The following is a 24,564-nucleotide window of genomic DNA, read 5'->3' on the forward strand; positions in this document are numbered from 1 at the left end:
TCTTTACTATCTTGTCTACCTGCCATCCAACTAGACATTACTGAATATGTCGACAAACCAAAATATGATTTTGAGGATATTGGTTGTAGTAAATTGCATTCAAACTCAAACATCATTCTCTCCGAATCCTTATCATCTGAGATATTATGTGTCTGTTATATCTTCGTTTATTTCGAATTCAGCGTTGTTATCATATTTATTTGATTCGTCAAGTTATTCTAATCAATATTTGTTATCTCTAAAATTGTTAAAACTGTTAGATAATATATGTATATGCAATGCATAAAATATTTTTCAAAAATCAAATTGAAAACCTTTGTACAAAAACTGATTGGCAACACGATTTTTAGACAAAATATTTATATTTGTCACATCTGATGATTAGTTATGTATTTTTAATATTGTTTGATATGCTAGTGTATTTCGGTGAAAAACATAAAATATGTACTTTGTATTATAAATATTAAGATTATATGTAGTCTGTTTACATCACAGGAAGGCAAAGGTTAGTGAAATATTAATCGTATTTGGACTTTGCACGTTTGAGTCTAGTCATATACAAATGATGTAATTGTTTTAGAAATGAAAATATATTCAAGTATTATATTTTTTACGCAATCACTTAATACCCTATATACACTGTTATTATTATTTTCAAAGTAATAATGTACAAAAAAAACATTGAGGTACGGTTTAATAAAGCTCAAATCGCATAGTTTTTAGGACAAGACTGAATTTATTTTTTTATATCAAGGGACTTTCAGAATCTCATTGTTTTCCTTTGATATATTTTTAATTTATCATTGAAAATATTATCTTTTTTTGATTTGTAAAATATACAAATGTTGTCTTGATCCGTTAAATAGTAATACATATGTTTTACGATCACTGGCCTTCTGTGTTTTTCGAAGGCAGTGACAAGGTCCCTTGATTTATAAATCCGGGTTTATTAATCTATACTGACCATACAAGTAACACTAAAAAAAACTTCTCATGGACATCTTCTTTGGAAGTAAAGCAACTTCGATTTCTCAAACGGACTTGTAACCTTGTTCTCGAGTCGCTTAAGTGATCGTTGTCAGTATGTAAGCAGTGGCGTAGCTATGGGGGGACGGGCCACCCCGGGCGGCACTCGCTTGGGGGCGGCATATTCGCGATGGAATCGTCTAGTGTGGTTCTAAACCCTGAATAAACTAAAATTTATATATATCTACGAATAGCAAGAGCTTAACAATTATCAATGTATTATTTTAAGAAATGCTGATTTTATGACCCTGCAAAAAAATGTATAGGGGGGGCGGCAATTTTAAGGATTGACCCGGGCGGCACATACCCTAGCTACGCCACTGTATGTGAGCATTGATAATCTTAACTTCAATGAAAAAAATGTCTATTTAAAGTACCAAGAGGATCTCATTTGGATCTTCTGCTATTTTTTCTCCAAATCTATATTCCAATTAACATGTTTTTAAATGACCATTTAAAAACACATTTTAATAATGAAATAAAGCGATGTTCATCACCGAATATATATTTTTGGATTAAAAAATAACAGCATGGTGTGCAATGCATAATTTAGCATGGTATGCAAAAATTAATAAAGTCAGATGATTCGGCCAGACAAAAACGGACGTCGTGGACTAGACAAAAAGTGTCGTTTATAAGAATTCTGTGTCAAGAAAACTCGAAAATGTATTCCCGGGAATTATTTGTTTTCGTTGTCTCGAGTACGAGAAACTTAAAAAAATCAACGTGAAAGTCGAGAAAGTCGATTTATTTATTTTGATTTTTTTATATTTAATATTGTTTTATTCACATGATCGTCATATATTTTAATTCTGATCGTCCTTTATTTTATTCTGACCGTATGATATTTTTATTTTAACCATTTGCTATTTATTCTGACCCTGAATTATATGACCGGGCTATAATACAATTCTGACAGAAATTTTATTTTTAAAAAAACTCAAAGTTTATTAAAATTCTGAACATTTAATTTGTTGCCTTTAAAAACGCTGCCCTAGAGCAAGGACGGTGTTTTAGCTTTTTCCAAGGGGAAGGTCAGAAGTTGGATAGTCAGTGCAAATAGTACCAATTGTCTCCTCAAATGACGTCCCTGCCCTAGAGAGTATTAATTACGTTTTGTATTTAATGCAAGGACTATTACAACACATTGGGTAAACTTGTTAAGTTATTATGGCCAGATTTGTGATAAATTATTAAATTGAACTACTATCTAAATTATATATGTATGTACATATATGTACATATATTCATATTAATAAATACATTGAAACTTATTTATGAATGAGTCAGTTTATATTGCACATTTAATCATTAAGGTTGATTATTTTTTTTATTTATTAAATTTTTTATTAGCATCTAAAATTTATTCATATATTTTTTACTGTATACTTATTTTTTGTCATGGCCGCTATATTTTTTGTTAAGGCCAGTTAATGTCACCCAGCCAGTTTCGTCTCGAATCTTGGTTCGGCTGGCTGTTGGCTCGGTTCTTTTCGAGGGTATGACTATTATAATCGAATCATAGCAAAACTCGATATATTTTGCGGTGTCTATAATTTTAAGTCGCTATTTCTGGTGATGTGGTTTTCCCGTCTTATGAAACTAACCTCAAAATTGTGCAACATAAACTTTGGACACATAAAAAAGTGTTACTCAATTGACATTGCGACACAGTCGAAGAACAATTTCTTTACTATGATGAAACTTTTGCCGCCAGATGAAGTCAGGGGTATGAAAATACTGAATCGAGAGAAATTCCAGAAGGTCTTCAACATCCCTACCTTAAAAATCGGTAATGAAAAATTATCCCCCACCATCAAACTGCTGAAGAAGTTTCTATTAAAAGTGGATAATTTTAAACCGGTGCAGCCTTTTGACAGTGACCCGAATAGTGGAAAAATAGCTTTCCTTAACCCGTCACTGGTGCTAAACTGGACCGACTTGGATAAATCCATCACCGATACCCTCTCGCTCTTTGATGTCACCGAAGACAGCTTTCAACACAAAAGTGTTACGCTCAACTACAGCAATTGGAAGAGTGACGAAATATTCAATGCTGTTCTTCCGCTCGAAAACAACCAGTTAAGCGGATATTCCATCATCGGACATATAATTCATCTAAATCTGCGCGATTACAATTTAGAATATAAGAACTTGATCGGAGAAGTACTATTGGACAAAGTGAAGAATTGCAAGACAGTCGTCAACAAGATGAATCAAATAGACAATACTTACAGAAACTTCTCATTCGAATTACTGCACGGAGAGGATAACTTCATCACGTGCACCAAAGAGAACGGCTGCAAGTTCGAATTTGACTTCTCTAAAGTATATTGGAATCCACGCCTCTCCACCGAACACGAAAGAATCACAAACATGTTGAAGAAGAAAGACGTTCTGTTTGATGTTTTCTGCGGAGTCGGACCATTTGCCATTCCTGCCGGTAAAAAACAATGTACTGTATTCGCCAACGATTTAAATCCAGATTCTTTTCAATGGCTAACCCACAATATCCAATTGAACAGAATCAAACCTAAAACTATTAAAACTTTCAACATGGACGGTCGAAATTTTATTAAGAAGATATTTTATAATTTCATAACTGAAGAGCATCCTAGTTTTAATTTACAACAAGATAGTACCGTTCACTTGACCATGAACTTGCCGGCACTGGCCTTAACGTTCTTAGATAGTTTTGTAAATCTATGTCAGCACGCAGATAAAGATTTGATTTGTAAATTGCAAATTATCGTTCATGTTTATTTCTTTATGCCAACCGAAGAGCCAAAAGAAGCCAGTAAAAAGGTGAACGATAGCATCGGTTTAGACGTTTCCGATCAAATATTAGAAATCGTTCATGTTAGAAGCGTTGCTCCGAAAAAAGAAATGATGAGAGTCACTTTTATATTGCCTCGTAACATATTATTTGACGCTTCCAATTTGTGCGAAAAAAGAAAATGTACCTTTACCGTTGAAGATGAACCAAAATCTAAAAATCTTAAAACTTGAATGTATCGATCTGTTAATTTTGCCTTTTATATATATGTTACAAGCAAAGTGTGAATTTCGAAAATGTATGCATTAACTAGTCAATGTATGTACTGTCAAATAATTCGAGTTACAGAATACACAAAATAATTTATGAACAATGTAACTAGTTATTGAATGCTCTCACTGTTCAGTGTTTGTTAAAGTATTTAAAATGTAATAATTTGTATATTTAATAGGTATTCTAAACCATTTGTGTAAGGTAAATCTTATTGCCAATTTATATAATTCTCCTTTTAAGTAGATTCGATGCAGATAGTTATTCTTGGGGTGCTCACTGTTCTGACCAATGCTAATTTTTTTTTATTATTTGCTCTACGATTGATTGTTAAACATGATCGTCCTTCAAATCTTGTTCGTTGACGATGTAACTAGCTCATGTCAGAGATTTCACACACTCGCTAGTTAAAGCTTACATTATCAAGTCATAGTTAGTACATACTTTATCGAAATTTAACACTAACTGTAACATATAAAATATATAAATAATATAAAAACGACGTTCTTCCACTCAAAAACAATATAATTATATTCTATATAAATACATATAATGCATTTATATCTGCACAAGTTCAGTTTAGAATGTAAGAACTTGATCGGAGAAGTACAAAGGTAGATTGATAACTTCACAGCCTTCATTTATCAATATAGTCCCATTTTGAATCCCTACACTAGCTATGATCCCAATCTGTTGAAAGAACACAAAATACTCAGTTACAGCTGCTACAACTTCTTTGAAGTTCGGAAACGGACAGATCCCATGAATAGGAAAGATGAGGTAACAATTCAAAGCCATACCGATCATGACTATTTGCTAAAGCATTATCCTGTTGATGGATATATTGTTTATGTTATGATTTAATAATATTTCTTTCCTATCCCCAAAAAAACAGGAACCACCATTACTGTTTTAGGAGGTAGTGAATACTGCTTTTTTATATACATTTATTTCAATAATATAGTTTTACAAACATAATAGTTATATGTATTATACATATTACTGGTTTATAACCATTTTCATGTTTACAATTTGCTGTTAGCCACAATTTGATATAAAATAAAATGTCGGTGGTTATAATTTTAGGAAAAAATAAAAATATGGGAGAAAAAATAACAATAAATTAACTGATAATTTGAGTACATTTCACTAAAGATCTGGAATCATTGATATATTGTCTTAGCCTCTAAAGCAATATGTGCTTGTATTTAAATATAAAGTTGTTTTTATCATAGCCCATATGGGTTAGTGTGGTTTCGCAAAATATTTTTAAATACTGCTTTGATTAAGATCAATCCTTATCCTCGACCGTAAAAAAATTATTCAAGAACATATCTGCATAAGCTTCAGTGTTTTGTAGAAACGAATACTATTCCGATCTACCGTAAAAAGCCATTGGACCAATCTCACAGAAACATTCGACTTTTTTTAACTGATTGCTCAAAATATTTTGAACACTATCTAAAACATATGCACACAGTCTCTACTATTTCTTGAACATTGATTCAAGATCTGCTATAATCACATTGTGAGCCAAATCTATGGTAGAAGTTGTAAGTCGTTTACTGTGAAGATCTTCTTTAATGCGTTTTCTTCGAATATTTAAATTCAGCTGTCCATTGTATTCAAAAGACAATAGTGTTTCATTGAATTTGTTTCACACTAATTCACGGAATAATGTAAAGTTTTCAGGAACACTAATAACAGTTCACATAACCTAACATAGAACAGTGATTCCTTATTTGTGTTGAGCTGTGAAGTTATCAATCTCCCTCTCGTATTAGCTAAAATTAAAAATTGTGTAGCAGTCGTCACTTATTGAACTTTTAATTTTTTATACTGTTTTATTCATAATCATCTAAATCCAGATTCTTACAAATGGCTAAACTTTAATGTCAAATCGAACTTAATCTCACTTAATCAAATATTTTATAATTTCATTGTGGAAGAGCGTCCAAATTACAATACAGTACAAAAACAGTGCCAGAAGCCAATAAAATGTGAACAACGACATAGGTATAGTCGTCAAAAATAATGTTGTAATGAGTCAGTTTTATATTGCAATAAAAAATTGACTCATAAAGATATATTGTGTCGGTTTCATATTGCCTTAGAATATATTATTCGGTGCTTCAAATTTGTACGAAAAGAGAATGTGTAACTTTGACATTGCAATGAACCAAATGCCTACAATGTTAAAATCTAGTTAAGATGTATTGATATACATACATTCAAATATTGTGTTAATTTTACGTTTTTATGTTAAGTTTTTATTATTGAAATGATATTTTATGTATAACTTTTAAATAATATAAAAAATACCGTTGACGAAACAATTTTTGCTTCGTAAGTTGGCAAAAACTACACAGTTCTACGTTTTATTATAACCTTGTCTATACAAGCATGTATGTAAGTAATATTTGTGTTTGAAAAAAATATGTATATATTTTATTTGTTCGGTTGATGCAAATGTGTATTTTTTTATGTTTTATTCAATGTATAATTTTTTTCATTAACCTTGCTAGAGCAAGGTTAATGAAATATTTTTATTTTATATTTTATACCCTGAGACATGCGGCACTATTTACTGAGCTTTACCTTCAAACTATAATGTTAACCACTTTGCAGGCTTCAGGACATATGTCCAGGCCATCAGAAGTTTTGTTTTATTTGTTAGCATCAGACTTGATATAGCTCTTATAATTCATTGTCATATTAACGATCATAAATATAATATGAAGATCTAACTAAGGACTTTTCGCTCAAAAGCTTGTAATCGCTTAAAACTTTCATAAGAATGTGTTCTAGTATCAATAGATTTACAAGCCTGTATAGACCATAAAGACGCTTGTTGTTAGAGACCAGTCTTCTATTATATTTATCTCATCACTGATATTATTTTTTAACTTTATGAAAGACTTGCATTTCTACTTAAAAAATGCTTATCCTGTTTTTTTTATAGATGACCTTCCAAATTTCTGATAACTGAAGGATTCCTAGAAATTTTTGACATACAACTAGTCCGAGTGGTATTGTCACAAATCTGTTAAATTTATATCATCAAGATAGTTCTGCTAAGCTCTTAACAAAAATGATAGTGTGAAGGTACAAAGTCAAGACTATATGGTTGATGTATTAAAATATCCCAGACATGTTGCAAGCACAGTTTTTTAAAAAGTTTCTGTCGCCTTTTAGTTTTTTAGTATAATTTGACGAATATGTTTTTACTTTCTTACATGTTCGGTAACTACATATATGAAAAAGTGATATTCCACTACCAAAAAGATCGATTTAAGTATATGTTTCTACTAGGTGTTGATTGGTTGAATCTTATCTTCAACACAATCTCCATAATGTTGATGGGATTCACCATCAATTATGATATTGAAAATATCTTTATTAGCCTAAGACCATTACTTGTTTTAACTATTTCATTTTTTTTTAATAATGTAATAAGTTTTAATGTTGAAATTAGTAAAAAATGTAAAATAAAAGTTGCGAAATGTAAAAGCCTTTTTTTCTGACATTGCACAGCATTTATTACCTCGAACCCTTTCACAATTATTTGTTGTTAATCTTATGGATAATACGATAAAGATTATCCCATTTTATACATAATACATTGTGGATGTAATATAATTTAATATATAATAAATAATGTGTGCAAGATATTAACCCTTTGGATGCCGGGCATTTTTGGAAAAATGTTCCAGAACTGCCGGGACTTTTTATTAAATAATTAAAAAGTCCAAATGTGTATTTTAGTTTGTAAACATGCTGTCGCGGCGTGCGACGCTGTCTGCAGTGAACTTGACCTAATTAATGACGAATATGCGATTGTGTGTTATTTTAATTCTTATTTGCGCTGTAATAAGAGTCATTATCGCATGACGTATTAAAAATTACGAGATCTGAGCGGCCGAACTCCGACCAGGAATCCATAACAATGATATATAATATGTTATTTATTTTTAAAATGTAAATAAAACTTTTCGTAAATTAATAAAATATGATATTTTTAAATAATGGTTTAAGTAAAAATACCATACAGACTGTTGAATATATATATATATATATATATATATATATATATATATATATATATATATATATATATTTACATATATATATATTATATATATATATATATATATATATATATATATATATATATATATATATATATTTATATATATATATATATAAATATATATATATATATATATATAAATATATATATATATATATATTTATATATATATATATATATATATATATATATATTTATGTATATATATATGTATATATATTTATATATATGTATATATATATATATATTTATGTATATATATATGTATATATATATGTATATATATATATATATATATATATATATATATATATATATATATATATATATATATATATATATATATATATATTAAGTATATATATATGTAAATATATATATATATATATATATATTTACATATATTATATATATATATATATATATATATATATATATTTATATATATATATAAATATATATATATATATATATATATATATATATATATATAAATATATATATATATATATTTATATATATATATATATATATATATATATATATATATATATATATATTTATGTATATATATATGTATATATATTTATATATATGTATATATATATATATATATATATATATTTATGTATATATATATGTATATATATATATATATATATATATATATATATATATATATATATATATATATTTAAGTATATATATATGTAAATATATATATATATATATATTTAAGTATATATATATGTAAATATATATATATATATATATATATATATATATATATTTATGTATATATATATGTATATATATATTTATGTATATATATATGTATATATATATATATGTATATATATATATATATATATATATATATATATATATATATATATATATATATATATGTATATATATATATATGTATATATATATATATATATATATATATATATATATATATATATATATATATATATATATATATATATATATATATATATATATATATATGTGTGTGTGTGTATATGTATAAAAATAATGATTATAATATATTTATAACATATATTTGAAAAAATGTTATAAACCCCTGAATCAATTACCCTACAGACGGTTGCAAATGTATTGGATACTACGATTTCGGAGCCGTCGGATCCGGCAGTTCTCGCTAGTGTAGCAAAAGCCGATATATCGGATTTCGGTAGCCAAAGGGTTAAGGAACAACTTTTTAAATAGCTATTGTATCTTAAATCTAGAACTGAATTATTTTTAATATCAGATTCATGCCAATTGAGCCTTATGGTATTAATTATTATTTAAATATCAATGTATTATATAGTAAAAAATATTTACCCACAAATTAAATTGGCTGTAGCCAATTAAAAATGTATTTGATTTTTTCTTCAATGATGGCATCGAATCAGACAATTGTCGCCAAAGTAGAAAAAGTTGATTTCGGTAACCAGGGCTAAAATAATTTATATTAATCATTGAAACGGCTTAATGTTGATTTGCTAAATTTTCATAATTAAAAGAAATTTCGTTATTGATCTTGAAAACTATAACCATCTAATAAATTTAACACAGTTACTGTTATTATGAAAATTTAGCAATAATTATATTGTAATCAAATAATTATACTAATCATAGTGATAATTAAATGTACATATTACACATTAAACATGCGCATTTGGGTGATAAGATCATCATTAAATTTAAACAAACATAACATAGAAGGACGTCATCCATTCATCGGCACGAAGTACACAGATAACGACGTCATCTGTTCACCAGCACAAAAACACAATTTTGGAATAGAAAAGTATCAGTTAGGTCAGCTTTTAAATTATATTATCTTAAAATGCATAGAGTAATTTAAAAAACAGAATCATCAAATTGTAAATTTTGTACATTGTAACTTATATTTATTTCACTAATAATTTAATTTGTCTTGTTTCTATTTTTACAGATCAATGCTGAAACTTGATTAAATACAATAAAGATGAACTTGATCGATTATTCCAAAGTGCTTGTTGAATCCAACCAAGTATGAGTAACAATAACATTTAATATAAAAAAAATCATATAAAAAATAAACTTAACTTTTAGGTATTAGAAAAGTGCTTCAAAAAGTACAAAATAAACGAAGTATTTGTTGCTTTTAATGGCGGAAAAGACTGCACAGTACTTTTAGACATGATTTCGAGAGTGCTGAAAAATAACCAAATCTCTAATATGGAATTACTACATTTCGTTTATATCAAATCCGATAATCCTTTTCCAGAATTGGAAGAGTTTATTTATAATGTTGAACGGTTGTATAAGTTGAAGCTGACTGTTATACGCGGTGATATTAGATTAGTGCTAAACAAAATGATCAGCGAAGATCCAAATATTAAAGCATGCCTCATGGGAACACGTCGAAGTGATCCGTATAGTGAAGATCTCGACTTCTTTCAAGTAAGCATACTGATAAAATAATACATTTGTATCGATATTAAATTTATTAAATATTTCAGATGACAGATCACAATTGGCCGCAAATCATGAGAGTCAGTCCTCTCCTCGACTGGTCTTATCATGAAATATGGAGTTATTTAATTGATAAGAAAGTGCCTTGTTGTTCTTTGTATTATAAAGGGTAAGTAGAATTACATTGAATGATTTAAATAGCTTCATAATTCTGTCCCATAAAAAGTGTTGACAGTATTGGGAAACCACTATAACTAATTCATACATTTTTGAGAATTCAGATTTACTATCCCCCAAGCGTTTTACACATATATGGTAGTAACATGTATTTGCTTACATTGAGTTCCTTAATCCTTGGTAAACTTTTCAAGTTTAAAAATTGTAGCTAGTGTTGCCATTGTTACAAGAGCGCGTATGACATTCTAATGCCTGCACTACAACTCTCTGTCCGAACCGAAGTTACAACTGAAGTCGGCCGAGACCTACGACTTCGAGTAAGCGACTACACTGTCGCAAATTTCATGGGCGTGAATGACGTCTGGACGGCTGCTTTTGTCACGTACAGCCGGCATATTTGCGTGCGATCGAAAAATGTGCCAAATAATCTCAATTTTTAAATTGTCATATTATTAAAATTACGCTACTGATAATTATAAAAGTTTGTGTGGGCACTCACCAATACAATATCAGTGAAAACTTTTCGGTCGTAAATATTCAATTTATGCAAAATCTTTGTCGGCTTTTGCAAAATGCCATAAGGCATAAAAATGATACTTCAGAGTACGAACATCACATCTGTGACTATCCTAGACTTTGTCGCCATCGATTCTAAATAAGAATTCGTTATGGTGTGACATTTATATCAACTGTTCTAAGGATATTCGAAACGATTTTTTTTATTATTTTTTAACTATTAAATTTTATATGAAAAAAAATATAATCACGATATCTATTAGAAGAATATACTATCAAAAATATAATTAATCCCTTTTGGTGCCCTAAAATATTCAAAGATGTCAGTAAGAGTCTGTTGAAGTCCCTGATAAGCATGTGGTATTATAACGTGACCACGATGCAGCACTCGACATGCGTGTTAACCATAGGACGCCTACGCACGTACTGAAATTGAAGCGAGTTATTCGTTCTATCTCAGTTTGCGAAACAACATATCATTATCTCTCTCTCGTCACTTAACACGCGAGAGAGCGAAAGGGGAAGTATCTCACCGCTCGCGCTCGAAAGAGCAGCTCCGACTTCGGTCCTTTTGCCGACAATGTTCGAAAGCACTCGAAGCTGGCCAAGTCGACTGAATTACCCCCACTTTACCTCCCGTTCTCGGTAACTTCGGACAACTTCCGAGAGATTTTGGAGCGGGCAAAACCGAACTCGACCGAAGTAACCCACTATATTCTCCGTCCTTGGCCAACCTTGGCCAACTTCCAAAGAGTGTAGTGCAGGCATAATGGTTAATTGCGCTCTAACCATCGCGACCAACTGTTCACTAGAATTGCAGGGATTTTCAGTAAGCTGAAATGTCATAATTTAAATGACTTATCTGGATTTTTGTTGATGAGTCATCCCTTATCCCGCCACACCATTGAAATTTTTTGTGTTTTGTCATCAGCCGCTATAAGTTTTTTTTTATGAAAATCTTATGAGCGAGAACAATTTACTACTGCAAATACCGTAAATGTTATAGATCCAAGAAAAATAGATAATAAAGGAATATTTTTCTTATTACATAAGTGCTAGTGATTATTCACACACAAAAATTTTAATAGTTTTGCTAAAATATTCTAAATATAAAGCCTTCAATTCACATTGGATTTAAATTATTATTATTTTATTATTTATCATTTACTGTAGAATGTAAAGATCTGTTCTAAAAATCACACTATTTTATAAAAAAATGTATTTTTATTATAATTCATTAATGAGAATAAAAGTTGAATGAGGACATAAATATGGTCTTTAATCTTTTTACCAATAAATGGTACCTCTGTGGAGTGATACAACACAGGATGTACAGATATATCGACAAGTAATCCGCGTATAGAAAAATCTGTGACGTTCATAGAATATTTTTGTTGTATATGTTCCTTAACTGATTAATTTTATTACACGGAATATTCAAAACACGCTGTTAAAGCAACCCACAGTAAAGTATTAATATGTTTTATATTTATAAGAATTTTGTTTAGGATATTTTTTTATTATATTTCATTACATTTAATGTGCAAAATACCCTGAAGTTCAAGAAAGTCCTCTATAAATGAATATAACTAATCTTAGAAAGTTTTAAATAAGAGCCAAATATAAGCTATAGTACTAAACTAAAACCTTCCAATGTTTTATTATCTTACTTCTTCCAACCTCGATATGTACATTATTTTGATATAATTATTTCTTAATATTTTCAGGTACACGTCTTTAGGAAATGTGCACAATACCATTCCTAATCCATCTTTAAAAGTCACCGATCCGACAACTGGCATTGTTACTTACAAACCAGCGTACTTTTTGGAAGACGGCTCTTTAGAAAGAAGCGGAAGAATCACATCCAAAGGTGGAAATTGAATATGCACCAAAAGACTTAATAGCAGAATTGTGATAACTCAACATTCTAAACAATTAAAAATCGTTTAAAATATAAAACTATTTTTACTGTATAAGTAGAAAAATTAATTTTTTATTAAGTCTATAAAAAAAGTTATGCAACTATATTTATATAATATTAATTTATCTAAAGAACAAACTTAGATCATATTGTAAAAATATTATTAGACATTGGAATCTAAATTTTTTATTAGATAGAAAATTTTATTTATTTATTTAATGTACATATTGGCTTTATTATGCTATTTTAAAAAAAAATAAAAAATAAAAAAAATATCAGATTATATTAAAATTATCTGTGCCTAAAAGACATATTGACAATATTATATTATAACTAAATGATTCCAAATGCTTGTTATAAATATTTATGTTATTCACTTTTATATAAAAAAAACAAATATTTTTCATAACCACCGTTATCTATATAGTAAATACAAATGTGAAAAACAAATTCTGATAAACATATTTCGGTTTATTTACTAAAAAAATAAAGGTTTACAATAGCATTATGTTCTTGTTATTATCATTTAATTCAAGTTTTATCCTTTTCATGTTTGGCGTGGTTCTTTAAAAACTTTTTTAAGTCATTCATATCCTGTTGATTCTCTTCTAAAATAATAAAATTATTTTAAGCATTACATTTATATCATTTATATTTATATATAAAACAATATATTACCGTCCATTTTGTCTGTCTCAGTTCCTTCTTCGTCTTCAGAACTCTCATTAGCTGGATGTCTTAGATATATTTCACTTAATTCTCTACCTCTACTTACTTCTGTTATAAGGCTATCTTTTGTACCTTAAATAAGTTTGTCTCATTAAAAGCGTACAAATGAAACATTCAGAATGTTTTGCCTTAAATTTATAGGTCGACACAATTTTTGTAAAAATAATAATGATGATTAAACAGACTAAATAATGAAATCTGGCTGTAGATAAATTTTTAGTTAACCAGTGGAGTTCATAAATTCCTTGAATCTAAGTGGATTACCATAGTACAAACTAAATCAAAGTTAGTAGCCTATTATGCTGCTGAGGAATTTTGATCCATCAAAACTGAGTTTAAGTACAGGCGGTTGTGATGATGACATTGAACACAAATGGTCCTATATGACAGATTTAAAAACAAAAATTAGTTTAATCCTCGAATGCGATTTATTACATTTTATTGGAAGACATGCTCTCATGATCAAATCTGTCAATATCACGACAGCATTCAAAATCTAAGGTCAAGTGTTGAAGGATATAGCTGGGAACAAAATACAGGGAAAGCCTAATTCCATGACTAGTATTTAATAGCAGCATGATAAATCGATGGTATAAGTTAGTGACTAATACCTGAAAGACCTTGATTCAAATACCATATAAACTAGTGTTTTTAAATTTCTATCGTGTCTGGGAGATCGGTAGATGTTTATTATAAAATTACAATTTCAATGGATCATCACAGATTTTCCTAAAATGATGAATAATTATAATAAAATTAGGGTAGATTATGCAGTGATATCTATTGATTGTAAACGTTTTAATTAATAAAATAAAAGTCACTGATTGTATTCACCATGCTTGTAAAATTTCAACAAAAAAATTATAATAAATAAATTAATAGGAATCCTAAGCATAAATTATACTAATATTGATCAGAATAGTCAGTTACAAAAATGGGTAAGTCAAATTATGTGTAGTTAATTTAATAATTAACATTAGATGACAAATTGTACATAAATGTGTTTTAATATACATACTCGATCCACTGGCGTTTGTGTCTTCTTCTTGTTCATTTTCTTTACTTTTTTGAGCTCTCTTTTTCTCCCATTCAACTCTATAATCTCTACAAATTAAAATGAACATGAATAAGAACGTACAATATTTATGGCGTATTATATGGCTGTATGTAAATACTTCTCATATTCTTCAGCTGCTTCATCGACCAACTTGAAAAATTCATCTATCCCCTAAAAAATACATATAATTGACTTAAATATGATGTGCCTGTAATATATATTAATTAAATATGCTATAATATACTTTTCCAGTCAAAGAAGATACTCCGCATGTTTTTATTCCTTGATAAAACTCATCTAATGCGAGTGCCATGGATCTCGATAAATTATTGGTATATGAAGCTTCCGATTCATTTTCTAATGCTTCTTGAAACACTTCAAAGTCCCTCATCCACTCTACAGCATACCCATGATCGACTACATCAATCTAAAACATATTTGATATCAAAAGTTATTATATAAAATAAAATTAAACTATGTTTACTCTGTATAAAATATTCTAATTCAATCAAACTATTCGTCTTCAAATTTATAACAAAACGTTAGTGTTTACATGCTGTTTAGAAAGTTCAACGTTTGAAACTTATAAATACTAGTTCAAAGAAATGTATGTTAATGATATCCGTATTATTTAAAACTGTGCTTAAATCAAACAGCCAATGTTGAAAATGTATTCAGCAAAGATGCCCAAGTTAGATGGGTATATGTACGACAAGGGTTCAACTTATCCCCTTTGCTATTACCCTTTCTACGCCATAAGCGCGTATACGCGCTCTATGTGACTGGTCACATGTGGCCGGCCATACAAAACGAGCACGTATACGCACTCTACTTTGTTCTCATTTTACTAGCTAGGCTTGAAAGATTTGTATGACATAAAAAATTAAACACATAGTGACATCTTTCGAGATGACGAAAAAATATTAAGATCGGATAAATTGCGAATGTTATCGATATTACAGAAATCCAAATGAAAGCTTGGTTTGGCGTTCAACGAGAGTAGCTGTTCAGGGTTGTGCCGCGCAGGACTTTTTGATTACTAACAGGAATAATTATCATCAATTGCAACTCTGGCTTGACGTTATTTTATATTTTAAGAATTTTTGATTTTATTTTCTTGTATTTTTTTTATGAATATTCATAATTTTTATAAAAGCTATGTGACAACCCTAACATTTTGTTTTTTAAACGTCTGTATTTAATTAACTAATAAAACTAATTTTCAAATATATATTTCTCAATATATTATGGGGACCCCGAGACGACCGTCCGGGACGCAGCATAAGCGAAAGTGAAGTCTCGCTGAGCCGTGCATCCGAACTAAGCGGCGTCGTACCATAACACCGCATCCCCGCCACCGCAAGCTACGCGCGGAGTGGGGATGGGGACCCCGAGACTACCGTTCGTGCCACAGCATAAGCGAAAGTGTAGTCCCCCTGAGCCGTGCACCCGAACTAAGTGGCGTTGTACAACTACACCGCACCCCCGCCACCGCAAACAACGCGCGGAATGGGGATACTGTTGCGCACCCGACCGGGAATATAAGGCGGTGCCAAAAAGCTCACATTACATTCGACTCTGGACTTCCGACTCAGCAACTCACTGGACTACACTCGCCGCTCAACTTGACTACTTGGATTCTACACCTCGCCTCCTGTCTGAGCAACCTCTCCAGGACACGTGCTCGAGGATTAATATCGGCGACTGTCGAAGGATCCCAGTCATCACGCGTCAAGAACATACCGGAAGATTTCATAAGGGCCACTTTGTACAGTTCGCTGTACAAACGCCCTACCACAAATCGTCAACCGGACCCGCCGATAATTACGAATATAGAAGCGTAACCGCGACCGCTTCATAGATTTTATTTTTGCTAGAAAATTCTCGGCCTGTAGTGCACGTCCGTACCAATAATTTGCAGCGTTTAAAAGGTTAATATGTACTCCGAATCAATATTTCAAGAAGCTATATGAGAGTGACCTAAGGATAGTGAATGGTAAACTAATGGATGATACAGTAATACTTGCAGATAATGCCAGCGACCTTCAAACACTAGTAAAAAAATGTAAGCGAGCCAAGTAACACTAAATTATTAATCGCAACAAGATCGTTTCCTACACTAAATATAACCATTAACCAATGTCGATGATTACTCAACATTGTTTTTTTTACCAGTAACTCCTATATTGAGGTGGGCTCAGCATTTTTTCAAATGATTTAGATCTATTTTGATATTGAAAACATGGGGTAACGGTTTAAAGTCACACATTTCTCATTCTTTGACCAAATACCCATTTAAAAATAAATTTGAATGTTGTGAAGATGTTGACTATTATATAAATATTTTAGATAAAGCTTTAGAACAATTAGAAATACACAAAGAAATTTTCCGAATAAAGCCATTTGATTACTGACCTTTAATTCCAGAACGCATATTGTTTGGTAAAATATTTTATTCCCGTAAAGTATTTTTTAATATTCTGGGTATTTTATTTAGAATATATATTCAAAAATATAACAATCAGAATTTGAAGACCAGAACCGAAAAGTTGTAAAGAAAGATTAGAGATAATGAATTATTGCGAAATTTGTGAAAAAAATTTTAGTGCTCTTTCAAGGGATTGTTTTAAAAAAGTATTACACTTGATTATAAAAATAATTTGTCAAATAAATGTTCAATATACACATTTAAGAATCATCATAATTTAAACCCACTTGACTAAGTTCTCTGAAACGGCTTGGAATTGCTGAACTTTTTAAAAAGTCTTTGGAGTGCAAAGGGTTAACAATGAACCAAGTCACATAGCACAACTACTAAAGGCCAGCCCGAGAATATTCAGCGCTTCGGGTTCTAAAAAAGTCATTAGGGAAATTTTTGTTTGAAGACAAATTCCTGAACTAAAAAAAAAGGCCGAAACAGAAATTTTTGTTCAAAATCCATCTCGGAATTTTTGCTAGAGGACAAATTGCTGCGGGAGCTAATGAAAAGGTCGTGTGGGGACCACATATTGGCAATCACATTTTGATTTGGAATCGAGGAATAAAACAGTTTCCAATATCTAATCAACCCCTCATACTAATCAAGCGCGACAAAGAAATAGGGGAGCTTTCTGGAACAGCGATACAAAAAATGATACAAAAAATTAATAACCGTTATTTTTAAGTAGTCATAATTAAAATATTCTTGAGACAAGGCGATGAAACAGTTTCCCATATCTAATCGACCCCTCGCGATCTGCTAATCTAGTGTGACCAAGAATTAGGGGAGTTTGCATACAGAACAATAACATTTTACGTCTGACAATCCCACACAAAAAGGGAAACGACATCTTACTTTTAATAAGTCACGGATTATTTTATAATAAAATCCAGGATGAAGAATATTTCACCTTGCAAGGAAGACGATATCGTGAGAAAATATAACACTTGCGTGAGGACCAAAAACCGTGGGAAGCAGGACGATATTCCACAATAATATTGACGGAAGTCCACTATATAAGGGGTTGGAGTTTCCATACAAATACACATCCTCTTGCCATCGGCACAGGAGCAAGCAGCTTCACCAAAGTCCACCCTACGCCAGCGAAGACTTACGAGACGCCTGCCTGGAACTTCGTCCTGTCGCAGAACCCCTGGACGTCCGCAAGGAGCATCCACCACAGCAGGAGCCGAGCCAAGACCGACCCTTTTGGAATGCGAGCCGAACAGCTGATATTTTGGCTATCCAGCACTATCCGTGAACTTCTCTCCAGAACTACGGCCAATATTTAAAATAAATCGTTGTCACGTAAATATAAATTATTTGTTGACTATCTCATTTCTTGAGAAGAGATTGCTAGGAAGCATAAAAAGGTCTTTTTGGAAATTTTAACCATTTGTTCAAAGGCCATCTCGGAATATTTTTGCTCGAGGACAAATTAATTAAAAAAAGGTAATTTTGAAAAATTTTATTCAAAGACATCTCTGAAATGTTTTTGAGGATAAAGGATGACAAAAATTTTGAGGACGTCTGGTCACATTATATTAGCGCATGTGATGATCAGATATTTGGACGAATTAGGGTCACTTGCAAATGCAGCTAAACAAAGGACAGTATGTGTCCATTTGCAAGTGACCCTAATCCGTCTAAATATTTGATCATCACATGCTCTAAAATAAGTCAGTGGACTAGCAGATACAATTACCAGTGGCCAGCGATAACCTAGCTAAATCTACTGTCATTTAAATTATGATCGTTACGTAAAAGGCCATTATTGTAAGTATGGTAACAGACAACATAGTCTGTTTCCACCCCAAACGTCACACTGGCCCAACAGTCGGAAGTAGGAAAGAAGGAAAGCACCTACCATATCCACAGAAGGATATAAGTGCAAAGAAAATTCACGACACTTTTATTAAAATCTTTCATTTAGAATTTCTAAAAATCAGAACTGGACGTTTATACTACTTCGTTCTGCCTTAGAGTTTAGCTGAACTCACGCTAAGCAGAGCTACGCTGAGTACCAACCAAAACAACCCTAGGAAGTCTGAGAAAGCAGCTGCTTTTCAGCTATGAAAACCAAAATCCAAAAATTCAATTTTTGGAAACTTCTAGACTACGAAAACATGTACATGATGTCAACTGTTGCAAAAATAATACTAATTTATTATTTCAATAACAGTAACCGCAAAAATATAAATATGAGTGAGAAACGGAAAACTTCAATGTTGATACGAACAAAAAGAAATCAAGGACTCATAAACATCACACGATTGGAGACAAAGAGTGAAATTATTAGACGTTCTGATAGCGGTGAATCTTTTGCTTCAATCGGACGTTCGTATGATACAAACAGGTCTACGACATGTTCAATTTTGCAAAATAAAAATATAATTAAAATTGTGGAAATTAAAGATATATTTCCACAATCTTTAAAGATATGTTACTAAAAAAACAAGGCTAAAAAAACATGGATGAAATGGAAAAATCTTTGTCATCATGGATCGATGACTAACATCAAAAAGATGTCCCTCTGAGTATTTCAATTATTCAAGCAAAAGCCCTTAGTTTGCACAAAGATTGGAAGGATAGATTAAAAAAATATTTTAACACGGTTTTTCAAGCAAGTAACGGTTGATTTTACAATTTTAAAATGAGGTATTCTTTTCATAGTATTAAATTTACTAGATAATCGGCTGATGCGGATAAAGATGCTACAAAAGAATTTATTTCCTAATTATCCAAAATTATTGAAGATGGAGAATATTCTTCTAGCCAAATATTTAATGTAGGTGAGACAGGTTTATTTTGGAAAACTCTTTAACAATGAAAAATATGAATGAAGCCTTCACTCATCTTGACAATTTTTTAAATATTATGGAAGATTGTGATCCCAATGGAGAACGCATATCTCAAGTGCGTAGAGCGATCAATAAAGACATAGCATGTTATAAAATACTATATGAAGAAAAGAAAAAGAATAGTGGAACAGTTAACTCTTGATAACTTTTCAAAGGAAACACCCGCAAACCCCACTTAAACATGTCTCTTAAACGCCTCTTAAACATCTTATATTTACTTGATAAATAAATATTTTAAAATACACACAATTTTAAATTTTTTTTACTTCCCTCTACTTTCGAACATTCAACATTCGCACACATTTTCAGGAACCAATTATGTGCGAAAGTCGAGGGCCGCCCGTATACATGTAAATACAAACAAACTGACTAATTAATTGCATGTTCATTTATGGAATATTTTAATCCAGAGTGTCGAAAATATTATTTATATCGTAAATTAGTCTTACCTTATTCATTACGACTATAAATGGTAAACGAGACTTATAAAGAATGGAACAGGCGTAAAGCATATTTGACATGAAGGTGGCCGGAGATACGCTTCTCACTACGTCCATTACATATACTATTACTGTTGGACGAGAAGAGGCTAAAGCTTCTGTTATTATAACACCTGACGCCGACCATGTGAATACTTCAATTTGACCTGAAATTATAATCAATCAAAAATATATTATTTCCAGTTTACTACATAAGTATAATATAATAACACTGTACAACAATATGTTTGCTACATAGTATATTTTACAGATATCATAGATTTTTGTATGGGGTTGTATTGCAACTAAAGAAGTAGGAATCATACTCATGTGCGAAAATCGCATAAACAGTACTCAAATTTGAAAGTAGGAATTAAAACAGTTTAAATATCACCACGAACTAAGCAACATGGTCTATAGTAATCGTTAATAAAAATTAAGGAAATTTTCATAATGGAAGTGTATGATATCTAAAAAAAACTAATAATTGACTTTCAATGTGCAATTTTATATATAAGCTGATGTAGTAAAAATCTTGTGGTACAATATAACAAATTAACCGCATAAGGACGAATCCCACACATGTGTGGGATTTTCGAACTTAGCATTAGATCAATGCCCACACGAAAATTTAAAAATTCCAGCAAAGATGGTATTATGAATTTGAATCAATTTTAAATTTCTAATGTTTAATTTTATTATTATAATATTATAAAATATAGTATTTTTAATGTACAAGTTCTAAATATTTATTTTTCTGTTGTATATTTATTATTTACTTAACACTTAACCGGCGAGTCGGGTAGTATTTACCGATTTTGTCCACTGGCAGTAACCGGCGGGACGGGTAATAAGTACCTTTTGGATCCAGTTGTTTCTACCCGCAAACACTAAAGTGTTTTGTGATGACATATATGAATGAAGATTTGTACTACAAGAAAAAAAATATTTCAAGGCGAAAATATTTTTATTGTCACCACAACTTCACACGTGGGGGACAATCAAAGAACTCTTTGCATCAACAAGCTAAAGTAATAAAACACGATCGTAAATTACTTTTAAAGCGTGACAAAGCTTGGCATAACAAATTTAGCCCATGGAAGACCGAAATATAATTTACATATTCATTTTATGTACATAATTATTATCTATTTTTTAAACTAGAGATATAATAAAGTAGAATAAAGCAAATTTTATGATATTAATTATTATTTTATGCAACCCACAGATTGAAAACCATTGATAAAATAATTTTAACATATGAACCAATACAATGCAGAACATTTGATAAATTTTTGTTTTTTAATTCCGTTTAATGCAAAAGTTATCATATATTTTTGTTATAAATCTGTGTTGCGTAAAGTTCTCGCGAAACAGCCCATTTTTACAGATCATGCGGGAAAAAAAACGACCCGCCGGTTAAGTGTTAAGACAAGGGAAAATAAAATAATATCGGTTTATTGAACAGCTCTTGAAAAATATTTCAGGCATGAAGTGGTTAATCATATTTGAATACATAGTACCTGGAGTGTCTAATATACAATATTTGTGATTGGTTCCTGCTTTTTCTATCAAATTAACTACTTGTCCGAATTTAGTCGAGAACAGATTCAAAGTGGTAACTATTCCACCGTTGGGTCCCAAACAATATTGTTTCATAACTTCCTTGTAATTGACCGTATCTCTAATGTCTGAAATAAAAATTTAAATATGACACAGGCCTTTGTATAAATTATTAAACATTTTTCATTATTATTATACAAACCAATGTTGGCTGGATATGGAACATCTCTGCAAGCAGGATCAAGATTTATTATGTACGGTTTGTGCTCTTCGTAATTGTATCCGGATAACTTCTTGACAAAAGACGTTTTTCCAGCACCAGCCATACCTTAAATAAATAAAAATATATATTTCAACTGCACCACTATGCAAAATAACAGAGAAGTGATCGAGGATCGATGTCAATATATTCATATTTGTTATCATACTAAATAAGAAATACAAAATCATAAGTTACCTAGTACAATCAAACAAACTGGTTGTTTTGGATTTAAATTCGAGTCATCTGTGTCCATTTCTGGTACATGCTGTACATCTTCTTCCATTTCTGACATATTGATTTAGAAAATAACACAAAAACACAACTGCGCGTCGAAACGTCAGTCTAACAACGAACTGTGAAGATAACCTCGAAAAAATCCAGAGTGTTACCAGTGTAAAAAAAATCTTTTTGACGTTTTCTAGAACAAATTTTAATTTTATAATACATATTTAAATTCATATTAAATGCTATCTTAAGATAATAAATACCCAACCACAATAATTATTTAAACGTCGCAAATTTTTTTTTTAATAAGCAATAATTAGTAATAAATATGCAAGGGCTATTAAAATTTTTTTGTTGCAGGGGTTAATTACAATTGATTAAATTCACAATTCATTATAATTTTATAAATAAGGTGAACATTAAAGTAAAAAAGTGCAGTGTTTTTCGCACAATATCTCTGTAGGAGGCTAATTAATATAAATTTATATTTAGGTTTTATTATGGCCAAAACTTGGCGGCACTCTGGTAAAACTGGCGTGACGGGGGACTCTCTTGACGGACTTTGGCGGACTCACAACGGTCCAGCCTGCTGCCTCGAGCACCACCCTCTCACTTATATATTCTAACGTGTAACTTCTTTATCTTAGTAAAAACACTATATATCTAATTACAACCCATCGCCAAAACTCCATATCAAAAAATACATTAAAAATAGCTTTTATATTAGAAATATTAGATATTTAGTATGCACATCGCTAAAACTTGCAATAAGGCATCGAGGATGCTCGGTTTTAATATGCGGAGCACGTATTCAGTGTGATTAAGTTTTGACCATATTGCAATGAGTTTATTTTTATATAAGGAAATGATATTTGCCTATTAATTTTTATTATTATTAGGTGGGCTATTTATTTATTTTATTATAACTAAAATCAGTCAGGCCATCGGCCTAGTCTGTCAATCACATTTATATTATATATATAAATGTGCAATTTTTGAGTCATGTACTGTTTGAGTAGATATGTAATTTTCTCAGAATTTTGTCTGTTTCTGTAAAATCTAGTCATCTCTGAAGTCAAACTCTGGATTTTAGACGTCGTAGCTGGACCAGGGTTAACGTGAAGAAGGAAGCGGCTGCTTTCTTAGTCGACCCTTGGCAGAGCTCCGCTTAGTGCGAGTAACAAGTGAGGAGTAATTGATCAATTTTTATGAAGGATTTGTCTCTCTCAAGATGCGCAGCGTAGCGATGGTTGAGAGATGAAATAAGATTTGAGTATTTCCGTTCTTTCTTATTGGAATATCTGCGTGACGGTTAGAATTTGAACGGGTGGAGATTCGGCAACACCATAAGCAGTTCATCTTCTCGCATTTCTCTGGCTGCGATTGTTGATGCAATGCTATAGCATTTTTAAATGCCTCTAATGGCCATTAGGGATGCTTCTCCCTCGGAATATCTAACCGTTACGTATTGAAGTAATTTTTGGTATGATAATTGCATTTGTGAGTAGATTTTTTACTGTTTTTTTTGCTCTTTTCTCATATATGGGACGAGTTATATTTTCACGGACAACGTTTCTTTGTAATAAGTGTTCCCCAAAATACGTTAGGTCATAGTGTTCTTGAATTTGGCTATATAATCTAGAATCTCAGTGAAGTGA

At 30.7% G+C, this 24,564-nt stretch overlaps 3 protein-coding genes across 6 annotated transcripts in view; 2 read left to right on the forward strand and 1 right to left on the reverse strand.

The window, feature by feature from the left end:
• The window catches only part of LOC148228056 (bifunctional FAD diphosphatase/FAD synthase-like), a 25,002-nt gene extending 11,246 nt beyond the window's left edge, over window positions 1-13,756 (forward strand). The window contains exons 1-5 of one of the 4 annotated variants that reach the window (XM_088201011.1): window positions 2,434-2,525; window positions 10,132-10,209; window positions 10,272-10,622; window positions 10,682-10,803; window positions 13,055-13,756. In XM_088201011.1, coding sequence (XP_088057137.1) covers window positions 10,165-10,209; window positions 10,272-10,622; window positions 10,682-10,803; window positions 13,055-13,211 — 675 coding nt within the window. In that variant the 5' untranslated portion in view covers window positions 2,434-2,525; window positions 10,132-10,164 and the 3' untranslated portion in view covers window positions 13,212-13,756. Of the gene's footprint in view, window positions 1-2,433; window positions 2,526-9,182; window positions 10,210-10,271; window positions 10,623-10,681; window positions 10,804-13,054 lie in introns of those variants that run through there. The other 3 variants (XM_088201013.1, XM_088201014.1, XM_088201012.1) reach the window with 3 other exon arrangements.
• On the forward strand, window positions 2,431-7,582 carry LOC148228057 (tRNA (guanine(37)-N(1))-methyltransferase). Its single transcript, XM_088200997.1, has one exon. It carries the CDS (start codon window positions 2,605-2,607, stop codon window positions 4,033-4,035), a length of 1,431 nt encoding a protein of 476 aa, XP_088057123.1. The 5' UTR covers window positions 2,431-2,604; the 3' UTR covers window positions 4,036-7,582.
• LOC148228058 (GPN-loop GTPase 1) lies at window positions 13,702-23,050 on the reverse strand. The gene is made up of 9 exons (XM_088201005.1): window positions 22,877-23,050; window positions 22,622-22,747; window positions 22,380-22,547; window positions 20,827-21,023; window positions 15,282-15,464; window positions 15,156-15,208; window positions 14,999-15,084; window positions 13,930-14,052; window positions 13,702-13,859 (listed from the first exon to the last, which is right to left on the reverse strand). Exons 1-9 carry the CDS (start codon window positions 22,971-22,973, stop codon window positions 13,783-13,785), a joined length of 1,110 nt encoding a protein of 369 aa, XP_088057131.1. The 5' UTR covers window positions 22,974-23,050; the 3' UTR covers window positions 13,702-13,782.
• Window positions 23,051-24,564: the final 1,514 nt, after the last annotated feature.

Source organism: Plectrocnemia conspersa, unplaced genomic scaffold (assembly GCF_051122295.1).
Source record: "Plectrocnemia conspersa isolate PC_06_02 unplaced genomic scaffold, ASM5112229v1 ptg000012l, whole genome shotgun sequence".
Lineage (NCBI taxonomy): Eukaryota > Metazoa > Arthropoda > Insecta > Trichoptera > Polycentropodidae > Plectrocnemia > Plectrocnemia conspersa.